General features: G+C 36.1%; 1 protein-coding gene across 4 annotated transcripts in view; it reads right to left on the bottom strand.

Moving 5' to 3' along the window:
* The window catches only part of LOC149561967 (Polynucleotidyl transferase, ribonuclease H fold protein with HRDC domain-containing protein), a 228701-nt gene that overhangs the window by 185977 nt on the left and 21950 nt on the right, over positions 1-20774 (bottom strand). For all 4 annotated transcript variants that reach the window (XM_089825492.1, XM_089825490.1, XM_089825493.1 and 1 more), the window contains exons 2-3: positions 8813-9054; positions 8613-8711 (exon numbers count right to left, since the gene is read on the bottom strand). In XM_089825492.1, the coding sequence (XP_089681618.1) occupies positions 8613-8711; positions 8813-9054 (341 nt within the window). The remainder of the gene's footprint in view (positions 1-8612; positions 8712-8812; positions 9055-20774) is intronic.

The raw sequence follows: 20774 nt of genomic DNA, 5'->3' as shown, positions 1-20774 counted from the left end.
CTTCTTGGCTTTGTTTTTGTTTATCTTCACCCTTAGTTTTGACTATGCATCTTTCTCCTCCTGCTAAACATTTTCTACAAATGGTTGTTCCTTTTCAGTTCTGTCTGGGTCTTGTGATTTATCTTCTATCACCATCTGTAAAGATTTTGTTATTCAAGAATATTTTGCTACCCATTCACCACAAACTGAATCATCTGGCCAATTAAAATTGAGGATCTCTTTCTCCTTAGTCATGATATTCTTCCCCATTCTCTTTAACTTTTCAAACTTGGGCTCAAAAGAAACAAAAAATACTTGGACATTCACGATCTCTTCAACTATCCTTGTAAACCAAATGTTATCTTCTTTATTTATAGTGTCATTCATTCTTAAGCTCACAATTTCTTTCAATTCATTTACCCATGCTTCCTTTGGTTTGATATCAGTTGGGTTACTTAGGACATGAGGGAAAAGATCATAACTCTTATTAACATACCTAGAGAAACATGTTTTCATTTTTCCCTGGAGTATCTCTGTTCTTGTATCAAAATCCAGCAGATCAGTAGTCTGATCATATGCTCTTTCAATCCATGTGCTAGTATCAGTTTTATCAATTATATTAACACAAAAATTAGTTACCTCTTGTTCTCTATTGATCCACTTGTCCAGATTTTGTCTCAAAACAACTTCATTCTTATTTAACTCAGTCCACATGCTCACTAGCTTGGACATTTCATAATTAAATGAAGGTCAATTAACACGATCAACAAAAAAATAGAATTGAACCCCTGATTTTATCCTCATATCTTTGTAATGCTTCTACTTGTGCAGCTTTGAGTTTGGCATTTTCTTCTTCCAACTCCTCTTTAGTATAATATTCTGGATGTTGAGGAGCGTCTGGAATTTCAACAATAGGTGCAGTAGGAGGATGTGGAGCAGGAGATGTTGCAATAATTGCTTGAGCTGGTCCTTCTACCACTTTTATTTTCCCTTGTTGCCTCTCAAATCTAGCAATGATCTTTTCCATTTCACTAATCTTTCTACCTCTTTCATCATAAGCTTCCAAACCTGGTATTCAAATCAATTAACTTTTGTTTATCCTTCCTGGCCACATCCACATTAAAATCGGCCAATTCTGTATTCATTAGGGCTGACTGTTCACTGTCGATCTCTGATACCCTATAGACCATCAGGCCTCCTATGTGTTTTGCATCAAAAACCTCTTGAAGCCTGGATTTATTCCTCTTTTGTAGTGACAACTTTACTAATACTTGGTGGTCTCCACTATATTTTACCCCCTTATGAGCCTCCTTGGCATCTTCCTCTATTCTAAATTTTGTTTCCTTTTCCTTGCTGATAGCATAAACATGGCATTTGCAATATCCCATTAAGGAAGTATCAAAACACCAGCATCTTTTAGTAACTGCCTTCCTGCTTCAGGGGTTATTTTATCAAAATTTTGCATTAATTCTTCTTTTACCTCCTTTTCAATTACAGAATCCTCTTTACCAGGTTGCTCTACTTTCAATTTATTGCATTTTGCCTCAAAATTTGAAGTGTTAACTCTCTACAAGAATTGAATGAATGCTCTTGACTTTGCAAAATCATCATCAGAAATAAATTTCTTGGAAGCCTGTTCAATAACAGGATCTATTTTCCTTTACAATCCTCAACTGTGAGGTCCAGAACAGGCATTGGGGGCTCCTAAAGCATTCCTTCCTCTAATTTTGTTGTTGTTATCAATACATTATTATGGCCTCCCATCTGCCTCAATTGCTCCCTTATTGTGTGCTCACTGTCAAAGTGCATGGGAGTTTGGGAAGATGAATATTCCTCGACCCTTGAAGAAGTCCCCACTTCTAACTTCTATCTCTTTACAGATGGCTCTAAGGGAGGGCTTTTTGAATATTGTCTCTGGTATACTAGAACAGGGTGTACATTTATGTTTCGAACCACAATATATCCAGTTCTTCTTTGGAGGGTGTATTGTCCTGGATTCATGACAGGGGTGCTGGTGAGCTTCTTCATTACCTCCTTTTCCCTTTCTAGATATGTATTGGTTAGGGCTTCTTTCTTCTCATTCAATACTTGCATGATTCAGCAAAATGTGACATTAACTTACTTAATTTGTCACACCAAAACTTTATATCCTTTGATGGATCATAATCCCTATCCAAAGCATTTATAAAATCCATTACCTTTTTGAAGACTTGCCATTTTTCTTTCTTCACCTCTTGCTCTTGCAAAGAGAATTCATTCCTTATAACTTCTTCAGGGTAATAGAAATTATGACCATAACTCCTAGCCTTAGTCCTTTCTCTGAACATTTCGTAAAAACCCTCAAGATTTGCAAACCTAGGATAGGACTAGGCCATTTGATATTTATCCAAAAAAATTCCTAAGTGCTTCCATCCACCCTTTCTTATCAGGAATTAGCGGGCCATAGTGAAACTAGGAAAGATTGTTCCTCTTGACCTCCCAACCAATTCTCTTTCCTCCAATCCTCCAACTTGCCATAAAAACTCAACAACACCTACCTTGAGAGGAACTTGGTTGGGTAATACATGAGGTCTACCTTGGAAACCATAGATTCTAAAAACAATAGATACAAGGTAAGGGATGGTATCTCCCTAATTATAATAGCATATTCCTTTAGTTTGATTAATTCCAACAGGAGCTCAGGGATTCGAGGGTTGACTTCTACTAACAGTGCCCTCATCTTTGATGCAAAGTATCTATCAAACCTAACAAAACCGGCCTCTGTCACTTCCCAAGACATATCAGCACTCCATAGTTGCACAGGCATTTTCTCACCTTCACGTTCTTTTTCCTATTTCATTTCTTTCTCAAAAACAAAAGATCCTTTAAATAGGCACATGTACATGAGCATGGAATACCATCCAAAGGGTTTATCAACTTTACATTTACTTATTCCAATCAGTCCATTATGGATCTCCTCCGCCAGATAAGAAGCAAAATCAAAAATTGAGTTCATTTTGTATTGAAGTCATTTTGTATTGAAGGATCTAGGCTATCATATAAATCAAAGGCACTGGGACATATTCTTGCTCGTCTATATCAAAAATTTTGCACAGAGAAACATACAATACCTATGCTCTAGGATTAAAATACTTCTTCATCAAAGGTTATGGGGTGGATGATGTAACCAAAGTTAGATTTCCCACTTTGGCAAAGTGCTCCTGAAGTGGCCCACTCTTGAGGTAGACTATTTGAGCATCATAATTCGCTTGCAATTTCCCAAAATCAATCTCCTCATGTAGGGCAGTGTTAGGGTTCAGCATGAAAACTTCTCTAATTACATCTGTTGTAACTTTAAAAAGACCATCTCCAGAATGTTTTCTCATCAATTGTAACAAAGGGTCATATCTCTTGGCAAGCATAGTCAACAAATCTACATCTATGAAAACTCTTGGTATGATAAGTCTACCAACATCAAACTCCCATACATTATTGTGGTGGGGTGTCTTGTTTTAATTAAGAAAACCATTTCTTAAACAATTCCAAACCACCCATGGATGTCTATCGGCAATTTTCCCTCATCATACAAACCCTCATCAATCTTTAATCTACCCATGGATGTCTGTCAGCAATTTTCCCTCATCATACAAACCCTCATCAATCTTTAATCTAGGGGCTTTGGGAACCAATTCCTTACCCTTAGCTGAATCATTTGTCGAAGCATTCAATTGTTCAAGGAAGTCATCATAAACATTCTTGTGCTAGTAATCTACCTTTCCAGAGAAATCTCGTCTGGGAGGCATCTTCAAGAAATATGAAAACTTTCACACAAACAAATTTCTTTATCAAGACAAGAATAGGAACTTACTAAAGTATTTTCATTTTTTCTCATTGCAACAATTCCCAATCTTCTAGCACTAAATTTCTAGCTCCTTTCGCTCTACTCTGATACTCGATTACTCTTTTGCAAAACAAGATATGATGCATGCGCATTATATTTTCAGATTATACTCACACAAGGATAATTAATTCACCATTAATGTGTTGCAAAGAATGGGTATGCATATTTTGGGGGTGATTTTGAAAATAGACCATCGATTAATAACGTCTATGATGGCCGCAATTGAAATCCATCGCTGAATCATCCTTATGCATGTTGATGTGGTAGTCAAACCAATCATATCTCACCAGCTGGAATAAACTTTGTCTTTACGAGTCCTCGTTGTACTTGTTGGAAACCCAAGGACACATGGCGCAACGTCGCTTTGTCGCTATGGTTAAAGACCTTGCATGTTTTAATAGCGACGAAACGATGTCCAAAGATTTGTTTACATTAGGCAGTACAAATTAAACCTGTTCTTCTCAGTGTTTTATTTCATAGCTGGCTCACATGGGGGACATGTGGCATCCCATCGCATAGTCGCATTATTTAATATCCGAGCATCTTTTCTCAGCAACATAGTGACGTTTGTTGACATCTAATCCAACGATTGGAATATCTATTGATATTTCACAATGGCCATGCCCACAAGGGACACGTGTCAAAAGGTCGCATTGTCGCTACAGTTAAACCTTGAGCAATTCTCCTACAACGACATTAAGACATCTGTCAATCTTTGCTCAATTTGACGGTTGAACAAACTTTTATTTGCCATAACCCAACTGGCCCTCCAAGGACATGTGTCGCATTGTCGCATTGTCGCTATGGGTAAAAAACCTGCATCTTCTTATAACGAATATGCGAGGTCCGTAGATCTGCTTGTGATCCAACGGTAAACAACCACTCACTGCCCGCAACTTTCCAAACAAATACTTCATCACAGATCCTGCCATGTGGAAACATCCGAATACAAAAAAAAATACTAAGCTCAACAACACTTTCGGTCCCACCAAAGACACGTGGCGCATTCTCACAATGAATAATCATCATGCTTCTTGTCTTGGCAACAATGCGACGATCGTTGATCTTCTTTCACATCAATGGCCTTAGATTCATTTGAGAACATTACTTATTGACCTACCTAGGACACGTGGCATAATGTCGCATTGTCGTGTTGCTTAATAATCTTGCACTTTTCATAGCGGCAACACGATAGTCGTTGATCTCCTCTCGATCCAACGATCAACAACAAACCATCTTCTATAATTTTTCAAGTAAACAACTCACTTAGGATTTTACCCAGTGGACACATCTGAACATAGCCAAAGATCCCGCAAGTCCTTCAGCCACTTAGGACCCACCACGGACGCGTGGCACATTGTTGCATTGTCACAATAGTTAAACACTGTGCTTTTTCTTTAAGCGTTAACGTGACGAACATTGATCATGACCAAGATCAATGGTCTCAAACAAACTCTCAGAAATCTCACCATCCTGCTATGGGCAATTCTGATCTTGACACATGTCCATCATCCCTGCAATCCATTCCCAACTTCCTTCAACACTAGGGCCCCACTGCATACACGTGTCATTTTGTCGCTATGTCGCTATATGTAAAGCTCACACATCTTGCTACAGCGACAACACAACCCTTGATCTGATCAAGATCCAACAGTCCACAACAACCTTCAACTATTGCACTTGATGGCCCCATTGGACACATGTTGGAAGGTCGCTTTCTCGTAGTGAATAAAACTCTCGTACATCTCAATAGCGAAAAAGCGACATCCGTTGACCCAACCACAATCTGACGGTCATGAAGCAAACAGTAACATGGGTCCACCAAAGGTAACAAATTATCAAGCATTTGAAATTTCACAGGATCTGATAGAATTAAATGTTCACGACAAAAAGATAGGTGAAATAAAATCACAAAAGGCTGAGGATATGACATTTTTTTTAAATAAAACCTTCTCTTTCGCAAAATAAAACCCTTGAAAAGATGTTTGAAATTAAAATAAAGGTGAAACCTTCTCTTTCTAACTTAGGGTTTTAGATGATAAATTCCTGCTCTAAGATTTTGAAAATAAGACCATTGCAAACCAATTTTCAAATTCAGACCTGAAGAACCAACTCCTAAAAGGGGCTATCAGAGAAATTATGTTAACCATCCCACAGATAAGGAGAAACGAAAATAATAAAACATGACAATTCAAGAATATAATGTGTCTGAAACCTGATTGTCGGTTTTGAAGATACAATCCAACAATACATGAACAAATGCCTTGTCAGCATGTAACAATGTAGCGCATGAAATGCTTTGTTAGAATAAATGACAGGGCTCATCAAAAACACTTCAGCACATGAAGACACACAAAGATGCACAATAAAACTCACAAACAGTAGAGAGGAATGAAGGCAACTAGGACAGGAGTTCAAAATACAATGATAATACGGTTGAAAATCGAAGATGAATACAAGAAGATAGAAAGCAAAGAAAACTTAACGAACAGATCTCTAACACTTCAATAAATTCAAAACTTAGAAATTGCCTACAAAATACACATCACAATCTGCAACACAGTAAAACTAATGAACAAGAGAAAGTCCCTAATTTGTTCTTATCTAACCCGCTCTGATACCATGTTAATGTTTTGTCGGAAAAAAAAAGATAAACCACTATAATCAAAAATAAAGAACATTAAGATGCAAAAAGATACAACAATTAATCGTGGGAAAACCCTCCAAGTTATGGGGAAAACCTAACCACACAACAAATATCTCTTTTATTAAATAATAGAGGTCTGAATATAATGCTTGTAATTGAATACTACACTTATCACACAAAGAAGTCATATATAACTTTAATTGAGAGACTCTTCAATCATAATCCAAGGTCTCTTTATTTTCCAAATGCAAATCTTTTCATATTTCCAAACCCATGTCTCTTTGCATGTTGCATGTCTTTTCATATTTCCAAACATGTGTATATAGAAGAGCACCATCCACTTAGTAATTAAGATATCTCTCTACAGCTACAAACAACAACACCAACAAGGACAACATCTAAAAGTCAAAGTTGCATTTTAATTTTGACCTTTTCTATTATTAGCATTTGAGTTTTTAAGATTTATAAATCTTAAACATTATGATTTTTAGGCTATAGTTGGATGGTGAGAAATTTTTGGCACAAATGTGCCCAATCTTTAAATACAAGAATATTATTATGAAAAAAGGAAATAAAAGAGAGGAAAAGATTATCTATTATCCTAAGCTATGTATCAAAAGCTCATTCGCTCTTACATGCAAAACATTAATGTAAAATGCAAGCAACTAAAATATCATTTATGTATGAGAAAAGATGGTGATAATTAGTGAGCATTCCCCATCAAAAAAACTAAACTAGAAAAAAGATAGCACTCTTACATGCAAAACAGAAATTAAACATGTAGCTACTACAATATAACTATTGTGCACAAATTATTCATAAGCAACAACAATATTCCTTATTTAAGACAAAGATGATATTTATGTGGTCAAGCTGGTAGTCCCAAAGATTAAGGTGATATTTGTATATTTGTGATTTCATTGCTAAAGAATTCAACTTTCTAACTTCTCCAATAACTTTGAATGTGAATGTGGGTCGTAGCTACTTCTATGATTAGTGTAATCTGTCTACTATGTTCGTCCATAACAAAAAACAATCAAATCAAATATACCATTTTAGACATGACCAAAGGCTAAATTGTCAATGTTGAAGCCAAATATCATAAGTGGAAGAACCCAGTGTAAAGGTAATTGGAAAAGAAAGGACCACACAAAAGCAAACAGTACAACTGCAAATAATATAGAGCTAATACAAAATTCTGTATTGAAATTTCTTTTATAGATTATAACCCAAAAGCCAAAAAAATATGCAATGATACGAAAGTGAAGCTAATCCATAACATAAACCATAGATTAAAATCTCTCTGAGAAGTGGCAGATATCTCTGCTTCTCATGAGAACTTTTGCAAAATGAGAAAACTTAAGGTTTTCACTCAAGAAATTGATGGCGAGAAGACCTTAAAATCTTGGCAAGAAGTTGACCACTTCTCACAGGTCTCACCAGTAAAGTTGCGACGCCCATTGACTCGCCCACAATTTTAAGTGTTTGGAGTAGAAGAGAAGGGTTTTGGTGGAGAGAAAGTCTTTGGCAGTCTTGTAGACTGTTTGCAAGTGGATTTGAAGTGGACTAGTTTTTACTAGAGCTACCAGGAAGGGGAAGAGGAAGATGTAGACTAGTTTCATATTGTACTTGACATTTGCATTTTCTTATCTTTTTACAAAGAAAATTTGTTATTTTAGTTTTCTTCAGAGTTCAATGTCTTTGACTATGGCATTCCACATGAGGATGCGATTTTGTTACATATTGCATTTATATATATATATATATATATATATATATATATATATATATATATATATATATATATATATATATATATCAGCTTGTTTGGTATGTTTACACAAATGTTGACTCATTAGATGCATCTCTTGATTGAATTTTGTAAAAAAAATGCATTTCTAATTAATTTAAGTCATTTTTTAAATTCCCGGTATTTTCCCAAGAAGTTGCCGATTTATCTCTCTTATTTGCCGAGAACTTTTTTTTGCCTTACCAAGAAGTGGCAAAGAACAAGATTTTGAACTATGACATAAACACAGATTACCAATTGCTTCAATGGTTATACATATGACATAAATGATAGAAGGAAACAAATCTATAAACCACCTTACAAATCTGAGGATTAGCAAAGACCGATTGTAGTAAATGCATATCATCATGCAGTGCAATAGCATCCACAAGGTAGTCTTCCTTCTGGGTCGATATCTGTTAAATGTACATAATTTAAATAAAGTAAGAAATAATATTTCCAAATTTGAATACAATTATTCAGCAAAAGCGAATTACTAAAATAGAAATATAAAAACCTGAATTAGAGCAGTAAAACCAAGAAATGATCTCAAACTGTGTTGTTCTGTATCTACTGCAAAGACATGCTCACATGATAATAGCTGGGAAAGAACTTCTAACTCGGATCTTTCTTGGATCCATGTATAAGGTCCATCCGTGCTTAACAGATCACTCATTGAACTGACTTGTGAAGTATGTGGAGGATGTTCCAACAAATGTCGTATTCTGTCCTCATATGGATGAGAAAGTTTTGCAGTATCTGGTCACATTTCCAAAGCCAATATATGTCATGTAAAGGTTGTTACTAGTATGAATAACTTCAAAATGAAACTAACAAAATCTAAAATCTCATTCTATTCTGGAGCTAGCTAGTAAAAGGCATATAAAATGATTTCATAGCTATTTGTAACAACAAAGAAAATAAACAAATTCATTGACCTAATAATGTACAAAGGAAGACTTTCCTACCCTTGACTCTACTCAACAGAAGGACAAGTTATTATAATGGTAGACAATCAAGATGATAAAATGAACCATTAAGAATGTAGGAGTAACCAGTGCACATGGTACAATATACATGGTTTTTGGATATTCAACAACAAAGAACATTGTTTAAAAAAAAATTAATCTCAATGTCATGGAAACAGAAATATTATTCAAACTGCATGAAAAAGTAAAGCTTTGGTCTCTAGTTATCATTACCAAATGTTATTTTCCTGGCCCCTCTGCATATTACAGGTTATGTTTTTGGTGGTGGAGAAGCCTTCAAGGAGTGATCATCGAATTGAAAAGAAGTTGAATATTTCTTAGCTGGACAAGAGAAACTAAGTAAAATGAAGCTAAGCAAGACCTTCAAGAAGAAGAAGAAAGTGAATCACCAAATTTGAATCAAAGATACTATGAAGAAGAAAGAAAAATAGTTGTGGTCCAATTCAAAGAATCTCATAATTTCAGGTAAAAGGAACTAATCACAGGGAGACTGTTATTGTCTTTACAAATTCAAGTACCAAGTACAACTTCATCTATATGAATTTATCAAACTAGAAATAGGTCCAAAACATATATGCAAAGAATCTCATCAAAAAGTCAAATAAAAAGACCCAAGTATTTGAAGAATCTCCCCTAAGCTTGCATGCTCTTTGTGGTTAGTCATATAGTTTCCTTTATTCTCTTGCTTCATTCATATGTTATTTACATATATATGGTCTTTATCCCTGTGTGCTAAAATGTTGACACACTTCTATGAGTCATTATATCCGAGATTGCTTAAGAATGAGGTCTCAAATGGCGACTCATAGCTCTCTATTCATGGAGTGCAAGGGTTTGTAATAGAGCCCCTCAGTTTGATCTAGTTTGTGCCCATGCAAGTACACCATAAAACGAGAGATTCAAATATCAAAATATGCATGCAAATAAAAATGCAAGCTAATCTAAATGATAACAATGCAAGAAAGGAAATCTAATCTATAAAAGAAAATAACACTGCAATATTAATTTATGAAAATAAATATGAATCTAAGCTAATATGAAAATGCAATAATGAAACATGATGATGGAAACCATGGATGCATGAGAGGAGAAGACGAGAGAAGTTGCAATGAAGCTCTAATATCCAAACCCTAATGCTCAAACTCCTCCAAAATCGCTCTCCAAACCTGTAACATAACAATAAAATCTTCTATAGCAACTAACATCTATTCTTCTTATTATGAAATGAGAAGGAGAGGGCTCCTTATATAGTCAATTGTGGAGATTCCCGAGGCTTCTCACAACCAATATGGGATAATAAAGTTTGATTCGTGTGAGACAAAATTCCACCAAAGAGAAAAGAAGAGTGTTTGACAAGAAAGTGGAAAAAGAAAATTAAGGAATCCCACTTAGAAATATGTGCATTTAAGTGTAGAGAAAAAAAGATTTATTTATTTATTTTTGTTTAATTTATTTCATTTTTTCATCGTAAAGAGAGATTTAAGTGGGGATTTTATTTAATTAACAAGGAGCAGGTTCTTTTAATTAAATAGGAGCTATTTTATTTAATTATAAGAGAAATTTTCTTTTAATTAAATAAGACTTAGAATAAGATGATCAAACCTTAGGAAATGTTGAAATAATTAAATTAATTGCAATTTGATCCAGGAAAATGATTTGAATTGATTTAATAAAATATTGCAATGCATTGATTCAGGAAATTGATAATTTGATTCGGGAAATTGATAAATTGAAGATAGGGGGCCCATAGTTTAGGTGACCATTTTAGGGTGCATACAATCCCACACTTCTAATTGCATGTTGTGCTTGCATATTGTTGGAAGATTTTACTTTTCTCCTATCTAGAAAAAGGGATTCTTTCTCTTGGATTGTGAGCTTTAGTTTTGATTCCCTCTGTTTGTATTTGAGAAGCAGACTCTCATTAAGAAAAGATAATTATATGATATCCAAAGAACATGGATTGTGTTTTTCTAAATAATTTATCTTTGGTATTTAGAGCATGCTTGGCTTGCAAGCAGTTTATTTACAGCATCAACTCCACTTCAAATATTTTTGTATTTATTTTTAATAAATTGCATTGTCATGCAAAATATGCTAACTTGTTCTTTGCATGACCGTGCAAATCTTTTTAAAAACTTACAACCAAGCACTTTAGGTACTGATTTTTTTTAGTAGTAAACTGGTGTTAGTGTCACATTGAGGTCCTCAGTGTCGTACAAGACCACCTTTCCCATGATGGGTCTCTCTTCATCCCAAATAAAGTATTTCTATGTTAATAATAGTCACAATACTCTTGCCAAGCAGCCAAGTACTTCTCAGTCCACCCCTACCAATAATATCAAGAGATGAGAGGAGAGTCAAATCCCTAAAAACTTTCTTAGTGCTATGAAGTAGACAAGCCTTCAGAACCACTCAATAAATAAATAAATAAAATTTTCAGTTTGTTTTCGATTTGTTTTAGCGGGCTGAAAATAAACAAGTTAAAATTTAGCCTCTGTTCTTTGTGATCAACCTGTGAGATAAGAGTTTCAATTCAGGACATGGATGTCCATCAAATCATAAACAAGAGGCAATGTTTTGAGAACTATGTGTAGCAGGAAGAAGGGAGAAGTTGTGAAGAATGCATCCCAAGAACACTGACAAGAGTAAGCTTTGAAAAAAAAGGCCATGTGGAATGTTGAGGCCAGAGGGAAGCACTAGATTAGTAGTTCTGATGCCTCTGGAGATTGGAGTTAACAAAATTATGTTCTTGACAAGATTCCAAACAATGGAAGTAGGAACACGAAAACAAGAAGATTGGAAGACTCAATCATATTTTCTTTTAGATTTGAACATTAGATGGCAACCAATGCACAAGAAGAGAAATCATGCACAAAAAAGGACGGAGTAATCCAAGAGGAAAGGGTCAAAGGGGTTACGCAAAGGGGAAGAGCCTCCCAAAAATTGGTGCTAGTCTCGAATGAGAGACCATGTAAGATTGCCAAAAAAACAGATTAAAAAGGTGTATGGATAGGAAGACTAAGAAGTTGGTTGCATAGGGCAAGCGAGCAGTTTGATAAATTGTATAGAAGAGAAGAGGGGTTGCAGTTGAGAATGAAGAGAAAGACCATTGGCAGACCTTTGTTGTTAATAATGTGTCTGAAAATTTGATGATTAATATATTGTTGCGGAGAGTTTATATTTGTATTTTGGCATTTGTGCTGTGGGATAGAGGAGAGTACCCTTTTGCATCAAATGATATCAGAGCCAATGGTCCCTAGTGTTTGGACAGATCGCAAAATGTGAGGCATGTTATGAGATTGTTGGAAGCATGAACACTAATGATATTCCTATGGGGGAGTATTGTAGATATGTTATATTCATGACTAAGTTTGTTGCAAGATTTTTGGAAGCATGAATGCTGATGATATTCCTATTGGGGGAGTATTGTAGATATGTTACTATGATGATATGTTACATTCATGACTAAGTTTGTCATTGATGTCAACATAGCAGTTTTTTGTGGTATCTAAGAAAAGAACAGCGAAAAGATCAAGTTGGTACGGCGGCTAGTTGAGTATTCTAACTATCCGAGGTTATGGGAGATATTTCTGAGTATCTAGTATATGCAATTAACATCGGAAGAAAAAATGATAAGTCTGGAAGAAATTATGTAAGTTTTGGTGATGTCTATTCTGAGATAGAGTTTACAAAGGCATATTCTGGTACACTTGTTATATCTCTTAGTAGAGTTGTTATTCTAAGAATCGAGGTTGAGGATATGAAGAAGACATGTTGGTGATGACGTGCATAAGATCGCTCGTCATAATATTACGTGTACAGAAAGTTATTCAAGTTGCAAGGCGGAAGATAAATGTTATCGTTAAGTGTAACGTGTTCTTAATGTAGTCCTATAATGATTAATTGACAAGGTCTAACGGCCAACTCAGGGAATTGTTTTCAGGACTCAATATATAGGAAAGACATTTTCCTTTATCAAGCATGACATGAATTGTATTGATGTGAAGTGATTGTAAGTAGAGAGAGAGTTGAATGCGAAGTTAAGCAGAGCTGAGCGGAAGTAAAGGAATCTTCATTGCCGAGGTTTTGTTGAGTGATCCGAGGTTTGATATTTGGATCCAAGGTTTGTGACCTGGTCTACAAGGTTTGACAGTGATCAGTTCTATTGACAAAACAAAGAAAAGAAGAACATAACAGTAAATTACTTGTTTGAGCAGTGAGCTCTTCTTGTAGTTGAAATTGCATGTTTGGGTAGTGAGCTCATCTTGCATACATTGTATTACAACTCCTAACAGGGTTGGCACAACTCCTAATAAGGTTGGAATCTCCTAACAGGCATTCAAAGTCTCCTAATAGGGACTCTATGTACTAAATGTTGTAATAGACTCCTAACAAGGTCCATCCTCTAACAAGGAATATTTATATTAGTACATCACCTTGTGGCCATCATTCCCACTAGGGTTTTCCCTCTGATCAAGGGTTTCCCTAGTTAACAAATCTGGTGTAATTGTTTATGTGCATCTTTGTATGGTTGTTGTTTACTTTGGTTGAATGGTTAAGTTTGTTTAATGAAGATAAATGGTTTAATTATTAGATAACTGATTCACCCTCCCCCCCCTCAGTTATCTTGGTGGACTATTGTTTCTAACAATTGGTATCAAAGCATCAGGTCCTTGAAGATAAAGTTTAACAACTTTGGGAGATCCATGGCAAGCATGTTCAGGAAAGATAGTCTGAAGTTCGACGGAACAAATTATAACAGCTGGAAGGAAAAGATGAAGACACATTTGTTGTGTATGGCTCTGGGATATTGGATCTTGACAAAATCAGCTAAGACAATCATTGCTGAAAAGGATTTGGAAAATAGTACCGAGGATGAAAGAGATCTTTTTATGTGTGACATGAGAGCTAGAGCAGCAATATTGACTACACTTCCTAAAATTGAATACAATCAGGTAAAATCTCTTGCTACTTCACATTTGATTTGAAAAGCTTTGGAAACTAGTTTGGAAGGTGATGCACATTCTAAGAAGTTGAGGCTACAAAGTTGGATTTGTGCATTTCAAGATGCTAAAATGATGAAAGATGAATCTGTAAGAAAATATATAGGCAAGATATCATAAATTACTGCAGGTATTAAATCTCAGGGAGGAACCAAAGAAGATGATGAGATTATATGGAAGATATTGAAGACTCTAACACCACCATTTAAGTCAGCAGTTCAGATGATACAGTTGTTGCTATCTTGTACCAAAGATTTCACAAAGAAGTCATTGTCTGGAAGACTTGAAGCAATTGAGAATGAGCTTAGACAATCAAGAGAGTTGACCAGAACAGAGTTAGCTTTCAGTGCTTTGAACATTCGATCTAATTTCTCAAGGAGCACAAGTGCTAGAGGATTGCTAGCAGCAACAGATCTGAGGAGGACAGAAAGATTGAAGGAGTAGCCCTCTGGTAAAAAGAGAAAAAGGAGGTAAGAAAATCTTTAAATGTTGGACTTCTAACAAATATGGTCATTATGCATCTAAGTGTCCTAAAAGAGAGAAAAAGTATAGAGGAAATTACAAACCTAGAAAAGATAGAGAGTGTTTGTATGCAAATGAAGAAAATGTTTTTGATAAACAAGCATTAAGTGCTAGTGATGATGAAATTGGATTTGTGGCAATTAAAGAAGAAATTCCAGAGAGTAGCTTTGGTGTCACAAGTTGAGAAGAAATCTAATTGGATAATTGACAGTGGTTGTTCACATCAGATGACTGGTGATATGAACAATTTTGTTGACTTCAAAAGTCAGGATGGAGGCATTGTCAAAGTTGGAAACAATGCAGCATACCAAGTTAAGGGCATTGAATCTATAACTCTTGATGGTAAAACTAACACTGAGGATGTATATTTTGTTGATGGTTTAAAGCACAACCTTTTGAGTGTTGGACAACTAGTGGACAAAGGTTATCAGTTACAGTTCATAGAGAAAACATGCATGATCAGAGATAAAGATGGAAAGGTAATTGGAACAGGAACCAGATCTAGAGGTAATGTATTTCAGTTGAATCCTATTGAAATGACATGTGTGGTTGCAAAGGTAGATGACAGTTGGTTATTGTAATACCCCAAAATTGGTGCATTGCCATGTTAACCAGTTATGGTCTATTTAATCATTTCCAAGTCCTATTTTGCTCGGCAGTTATGATTTTGATACTCGCTAGTTGACCTAAGTGTCAGATGCAGAAAACCCTAATCTACATTAATCACACTCTTTTATTTAATTCCTAAGTATTTAATTCTTAAGTATTGACTCAAATTAGCTACATTAAACCTATTAATTAAGTTTAATTTAATTATAAGTGTTCATACTTTAATCGAATTAAAATTGCTTCTATAGCTAATGTACAAAGGAATTAAATGTATTTCATTTAATAAGATAATGTCCTCATTTTAGTTATTAAGTTTAATTATTCAATTAATTAAAATTATGCATTTATGAGGTCATATCCTATTTTATTAAATTAAATATTCTTTTCCAAAATCTTCTCTTCAGTTCGGAAATGGAAATTCTGAATGAACTAGAACTCGAAATGGAATTAGCTCAATTAACTCTTTCTCACACTTAGATGAAACTCAGTTAACTCTTAATCACATTCAGATCTAAAACAATTAACTTCATCTACACAAGGAAATTCCCATTCCAACAAAATCTCATTTCCAATCTCAATCGTCTGTTCTACTTGATCTTGACCGTGATCAATCTCTGGAATTCTATTTAAGAGGCGTTCAATTCCTCATTACAGAGGTTGAATTGATTTGGTATCAAATTTATGCTGAATATCTATCCATTTGCTCAAACATCCATAGCTTTTTACATTTTCTAGCATATTAATATCATCTAGATTTCAAAATGCATACATATAGTATAATTTGCTTTTCTATATTCTTAGCTTAATATGCATTTCATATAGATTAATTTGCATTCTCGTATAGCTTAATCAAATCCTTCATACTAGAGGTCTGGTGGCTAACTTCTCGTTATGAGAGCAATAGCAAAATCCATCTAGGTAGGAGGCAACAGATCAATTTGCCAAACTATTTCGGATGAACAATTCAATGTTCATTCCGAGATGGTTTCGCATGTAATGATCATGTTAAGTGTGGTTGATTAACACATACATTTTTGGCGCCCACCGTGGGGCCGGGAAATCAAATTTCTGGCCTCATTTGTTTTGTTTTTCTGCATTTTTTGTTATTTTGTCGCTATTGTCCGTACAACTTTCCAAATTCTCACGCGAGAATTCTCATTTTCGCACGAAGAAACTGATAGTTTGCCTCTTCCATTGCACTTCCTCACGAGAAAAAGTGTATAATTGTGTGTTTTCTCGCATGGTACACACCATTTTCTCGCGCAGGCCTGTGCAAGATTTCACGCAAAATTCTGCATCAGCAAATGCAAATGCAGTTTTCAAAATTCAATTTTATCATGTATTAACTATGAAGTTGTTTTTGAAGAATTTTTCATTTTGATTTCTTATTTTCAAATAGCTTGATAGTGGTTTGCAGTACGCCTATCGAAGACACCTTATCACAAACACTGGAAACAGTACTGACCATCTGATTGTAGGACGTTTGTCAAAGACGCGCATATCAAAGAAATCATTTCAAACCCACTTAGACATTGTGTTTTCTTTTATTGCTTTCTTACACATAGTATAAATAGGGCTTGTGAACTTCGTAGGGTGCAAGACAAAGGAATAGGGGAGTATGCTCTTTACTACTTGGAAGTGATGCCCAAGACTAAATCAGAAACCTAGAAGCCTTTGAAAGACAGTACCCGAGGGAGGCAGCAAGTTAGTGGTTCTCTTGTACGAGTCTTTTCTATGAAAGCATGATGATTTCCTTTAGGAAATCAAAATCTTGAGGAAGGACAAGTTAGGTTAGGATCGATTAAGCTAACTCGATGATTTATATGTCTTGTGTGTTTGGGCAAGGTGATGAGGTAGAGGAGTATGCTCTTTCCCCTTGAGGGAAATCAGAAACTTGGACCCTTAGATCCAAACCACCACTCTGAGTCAACCTTTAATGGGCCTGCCAGAGCGATCCAACCTCCAAGAACGACCCAAGTGAGCACACTCCTTTCGTCATAGATTCCAACTCACTATAATAAAGAAGCTTTGTAGAAAGGAAGACTCCAAAGCCATATTAATTTCTTCCTCTTGATTCCTGATATCACATATCAAGAGGAGGCTCTATCTGTTGCATTGGCTGACACCGGCCCCAGTCTTGCTAGTCAAGTGTGTGCACTTTTAGATGCTGATATGGGTTGCTGGCCTTAACTTCGCTTGCCAAGCCACCGAAAGCTAATATGAACAGAAGCCAAGTAAAAACCTCTTAGTTAGTTGCTACCCAGTTCACCTCTGAAAGGGGGCATAATCTTTGTGCAAGGAGGGGAAAGAATCTCTCTTGTAGATTCTCACCATAGGCATGTACCTAGACGTTGGAAGGTGGTATACACGCTTGACCTCTACCACAAGGGTGCTCATTCAACATATATGTTATTGAGTCCTTGGAATACACCAAAAACACGAGCGCCCTCTAGTGGGGTGATACGGCTGTGTGAGGTGAACGCATGCACATAAGTTGTGAGACAAAGGTTTTGCTTCCTCTACCATTTTTGGTTTTAGGGATAAAGCATGTTTGTTTTGAGTCTTTAAACTTGTCCAAATCTATCAAAAAAACAAAAGGTCAAGACTCCCCTGTCCCTCCGAGTTGCTTTGTCCTCGGTTGGATTGCTTGCGACTACTGCTTGCTTCCCATGTCTATCTGAAATCAACTCTTTTTTTTTAAAACCAAAATGTTGTCCAAAACTTGAAAACTACCTTGATATCTATCTGAAACTTGTCAATACAACCAACCATCTGTTTAGAACTGTCGAAAACTTTGAAAATCTCTTCAAAACCTAGTCAACAATTATCGGTCCGCCCATATTTTCATGCGTAGTTCTGTGAATTTTCGAGCGAGAAAACACTCTATCAGCAGTTCCTCACACGGCTTTGTGCAAGTCCTCGCACGGCCCTCTGCAAAGCTTCACGCGAGATCTTGCAAAACATTGTCTTTTATGCCAAAACTTTTTCTTTTTGTCATTCTGTCAACTCCTCGCGCGTCTCTGTACAAGTCCTCGCACGAGAAAACTGGTCAAAATTTGCTGTTCTAAATATTCGCTTGGTTCTTTGTGCTTTCTCGCACGATTCCTTAAGAATCCTCACACAGGATCTTGTCCTGAAAATTGTCAAATTGTTCTGTTAGAGCTATCTGCGTTCGAAGTCTAATCTGTATCTACAACATTTTACCACTTCTTTGTTTGTAAATAGTGTCAAAACAGTGACTTCTTGCATAGTCAACTTCTGAAATACACACAAACTAGTCTCCTCACTCAGTTATCTTGTTCTTGTCCTTTCGTGTTTGTCATACTTTGTGTCACGATAGTCATAATCCTTAACTGTTCTAGCCATTACTCAGACAACTCGTACCTAAGTATACAACAATCTTATCTCACTTTGAGGCTACGTTCTAGTGTGGTCCTTATTTAGGCTTTTGTTTTTTGTCCTTGTCTATTACTGTGGCAACAAGAAGTGGAAACGCGTTTTATCCCCATAGACTTAAATGAGGTAGAGCTAGGGGTCGTAATCACGATAAAGGCCGCTTCTCAGCTTATACACGGTCTGTGTCCAGTACATCTAGTGAGGAGTCTTCACAATCTCCTTCGCCTGTTAGATCACCTCATGTTTAGATAACATTTTCCATAAACTTACAACAAACTAGGAACCCCTTGTATCAAGAGGATCCTGAAACTAGCAAAGGTTCATACGTCTCCAAACAACACAGCTGAATTCTTATTCCGACAACCTTTTCAACCAACATACATCACATTCCTAAAAGGCCTGATCAAGAACCAGAACACAGAGAACATAGTACAGAACAAGATCACCACAGGAATGAAAGACATAAGGAACCTTTTACTGATGAGAATGAGGAAGAGGTAGAAATACCTCCCGAACATATCGAAAAATGTCGTAAGGACAAAAACTTCCAAAAAGTCATGTAAATCTTTCTTAATGAAGAGAAAGAGAAATACTTTCTCAAACTTGCTCAAGAGGGAGCCAAGCTACCTCATCACTTTAACGTTGAAATTATCATTACACCTGAAGAGGAAACTAAAATGTCTAAGTTGCAAAAACAACTAAAGATCATGCAAGAACAGTTAGCCCAAATGATGCGTGATAAGGACAAACCTACAAAAACACACACTCTAGATACTCTTTGTCCATTTCCTTTTGACAAGAGTATAGACATGCCTCCTTTTCCAAGAGGAGTTGAGTTGTGCAAGTATGATAAATACTTCGGAACTTCTGATCCCCAAGATCCCCTGCAAGAATTCGGTGCCTTGTCTATGGAATTTATGCATAATTAGGCATATCTCATGCATCTATTCCCAAGAAGTCTAGGTGGTCAGGCCATGGAATGGTTTTCATGCTTGCCTACTAGTATTAAAACATTCGATGAGATTGCTAACCTGTTTGTCCAACAATACTCCCACAACATACAACACCTAGTTAACATACGAGACTTGCGTAACCTTAAATAGAAAGTCGAGGAATCTTTCCTCACATTCCTTCAGAGATGGAGACAACTTTACACCAAATATTCATGTAAAATCCCTGAAACGGAAAAACTTGACATCTTTACAAATAATCTCTTACCTGACTTTGGGTATAAAGTTCAACCTCAAGGTCCTCGCACCTTTGAAGACATGGTCACGCAAGCTATCCAGATAGAGGAATTCATAGGCAAAAAGGGTGAACTAACCCTTTAGAAGGACACTAAACAAGGGTCAACATCTAGTAAGGACAAATCTAAGTATGTGAACAAAAACCGAGAAGTGGTACATGATGGACTTGTTGACAACATTACTCCTAAACCTGCCAAGGCAGCTTTCAATCTTACAGACAATCTCAAAGCATAGAAGAATGTTGAGAAACCTCCTTCTGACAACAAGACATTTGGAAACAAACCAAAGAACTCATCCTGGGTTACACGCCAAAAACGAGAATATACACCTCTTCGTGAACCCTTGGATGTGGGCTACAAGACCTTGCTACAAAACAAGCTCATTTCTCCATTGGATAACTCTCGTCCTTATGATCCACAACCACAACCACCATGGTGGAATGAAACTGCATTTTGCGAATATCACCAAAACAAAGGTCACAAAACCAGCAATTGCATCAACTTGTGTCACAAAGTCCAAGACCTAATCGACGATGGTGACATTGTTGTGGATGGACATAACAAGAACGCAGATCACAAGGCTTTTAAGGAGCCATACCCGTCTTATGAAAAAGTAGAAAACTCAAAACAAAAATCTCACAACAAGATTAACTATATGTACTCTAATGATGATGATGAGATAGTCCACATGGTTGAACTGGTGGATGTTGAGTA

Source organism: Cupressus sempervirens, chromosome 4 (genome assembly GCF_028749045.1).
Source record: "Cupressus sempervirens isolate cs-2001-9-10 chromosome 4, ASM2874904v1, whole genome shotgun sequence".
NCBI classification, from domain to species: Eukaryota; Viridiplantae; Streptophyta; class Pinopsida; order Cupressales; family Cupressaceae; genus Cupressus; species Cupressus sempervirens.
The sequence above is the reverse complement of the archived record's forward strand: the minus strand, read 5'-3'. Positions and strand labels throughout refer to the sequence as shown.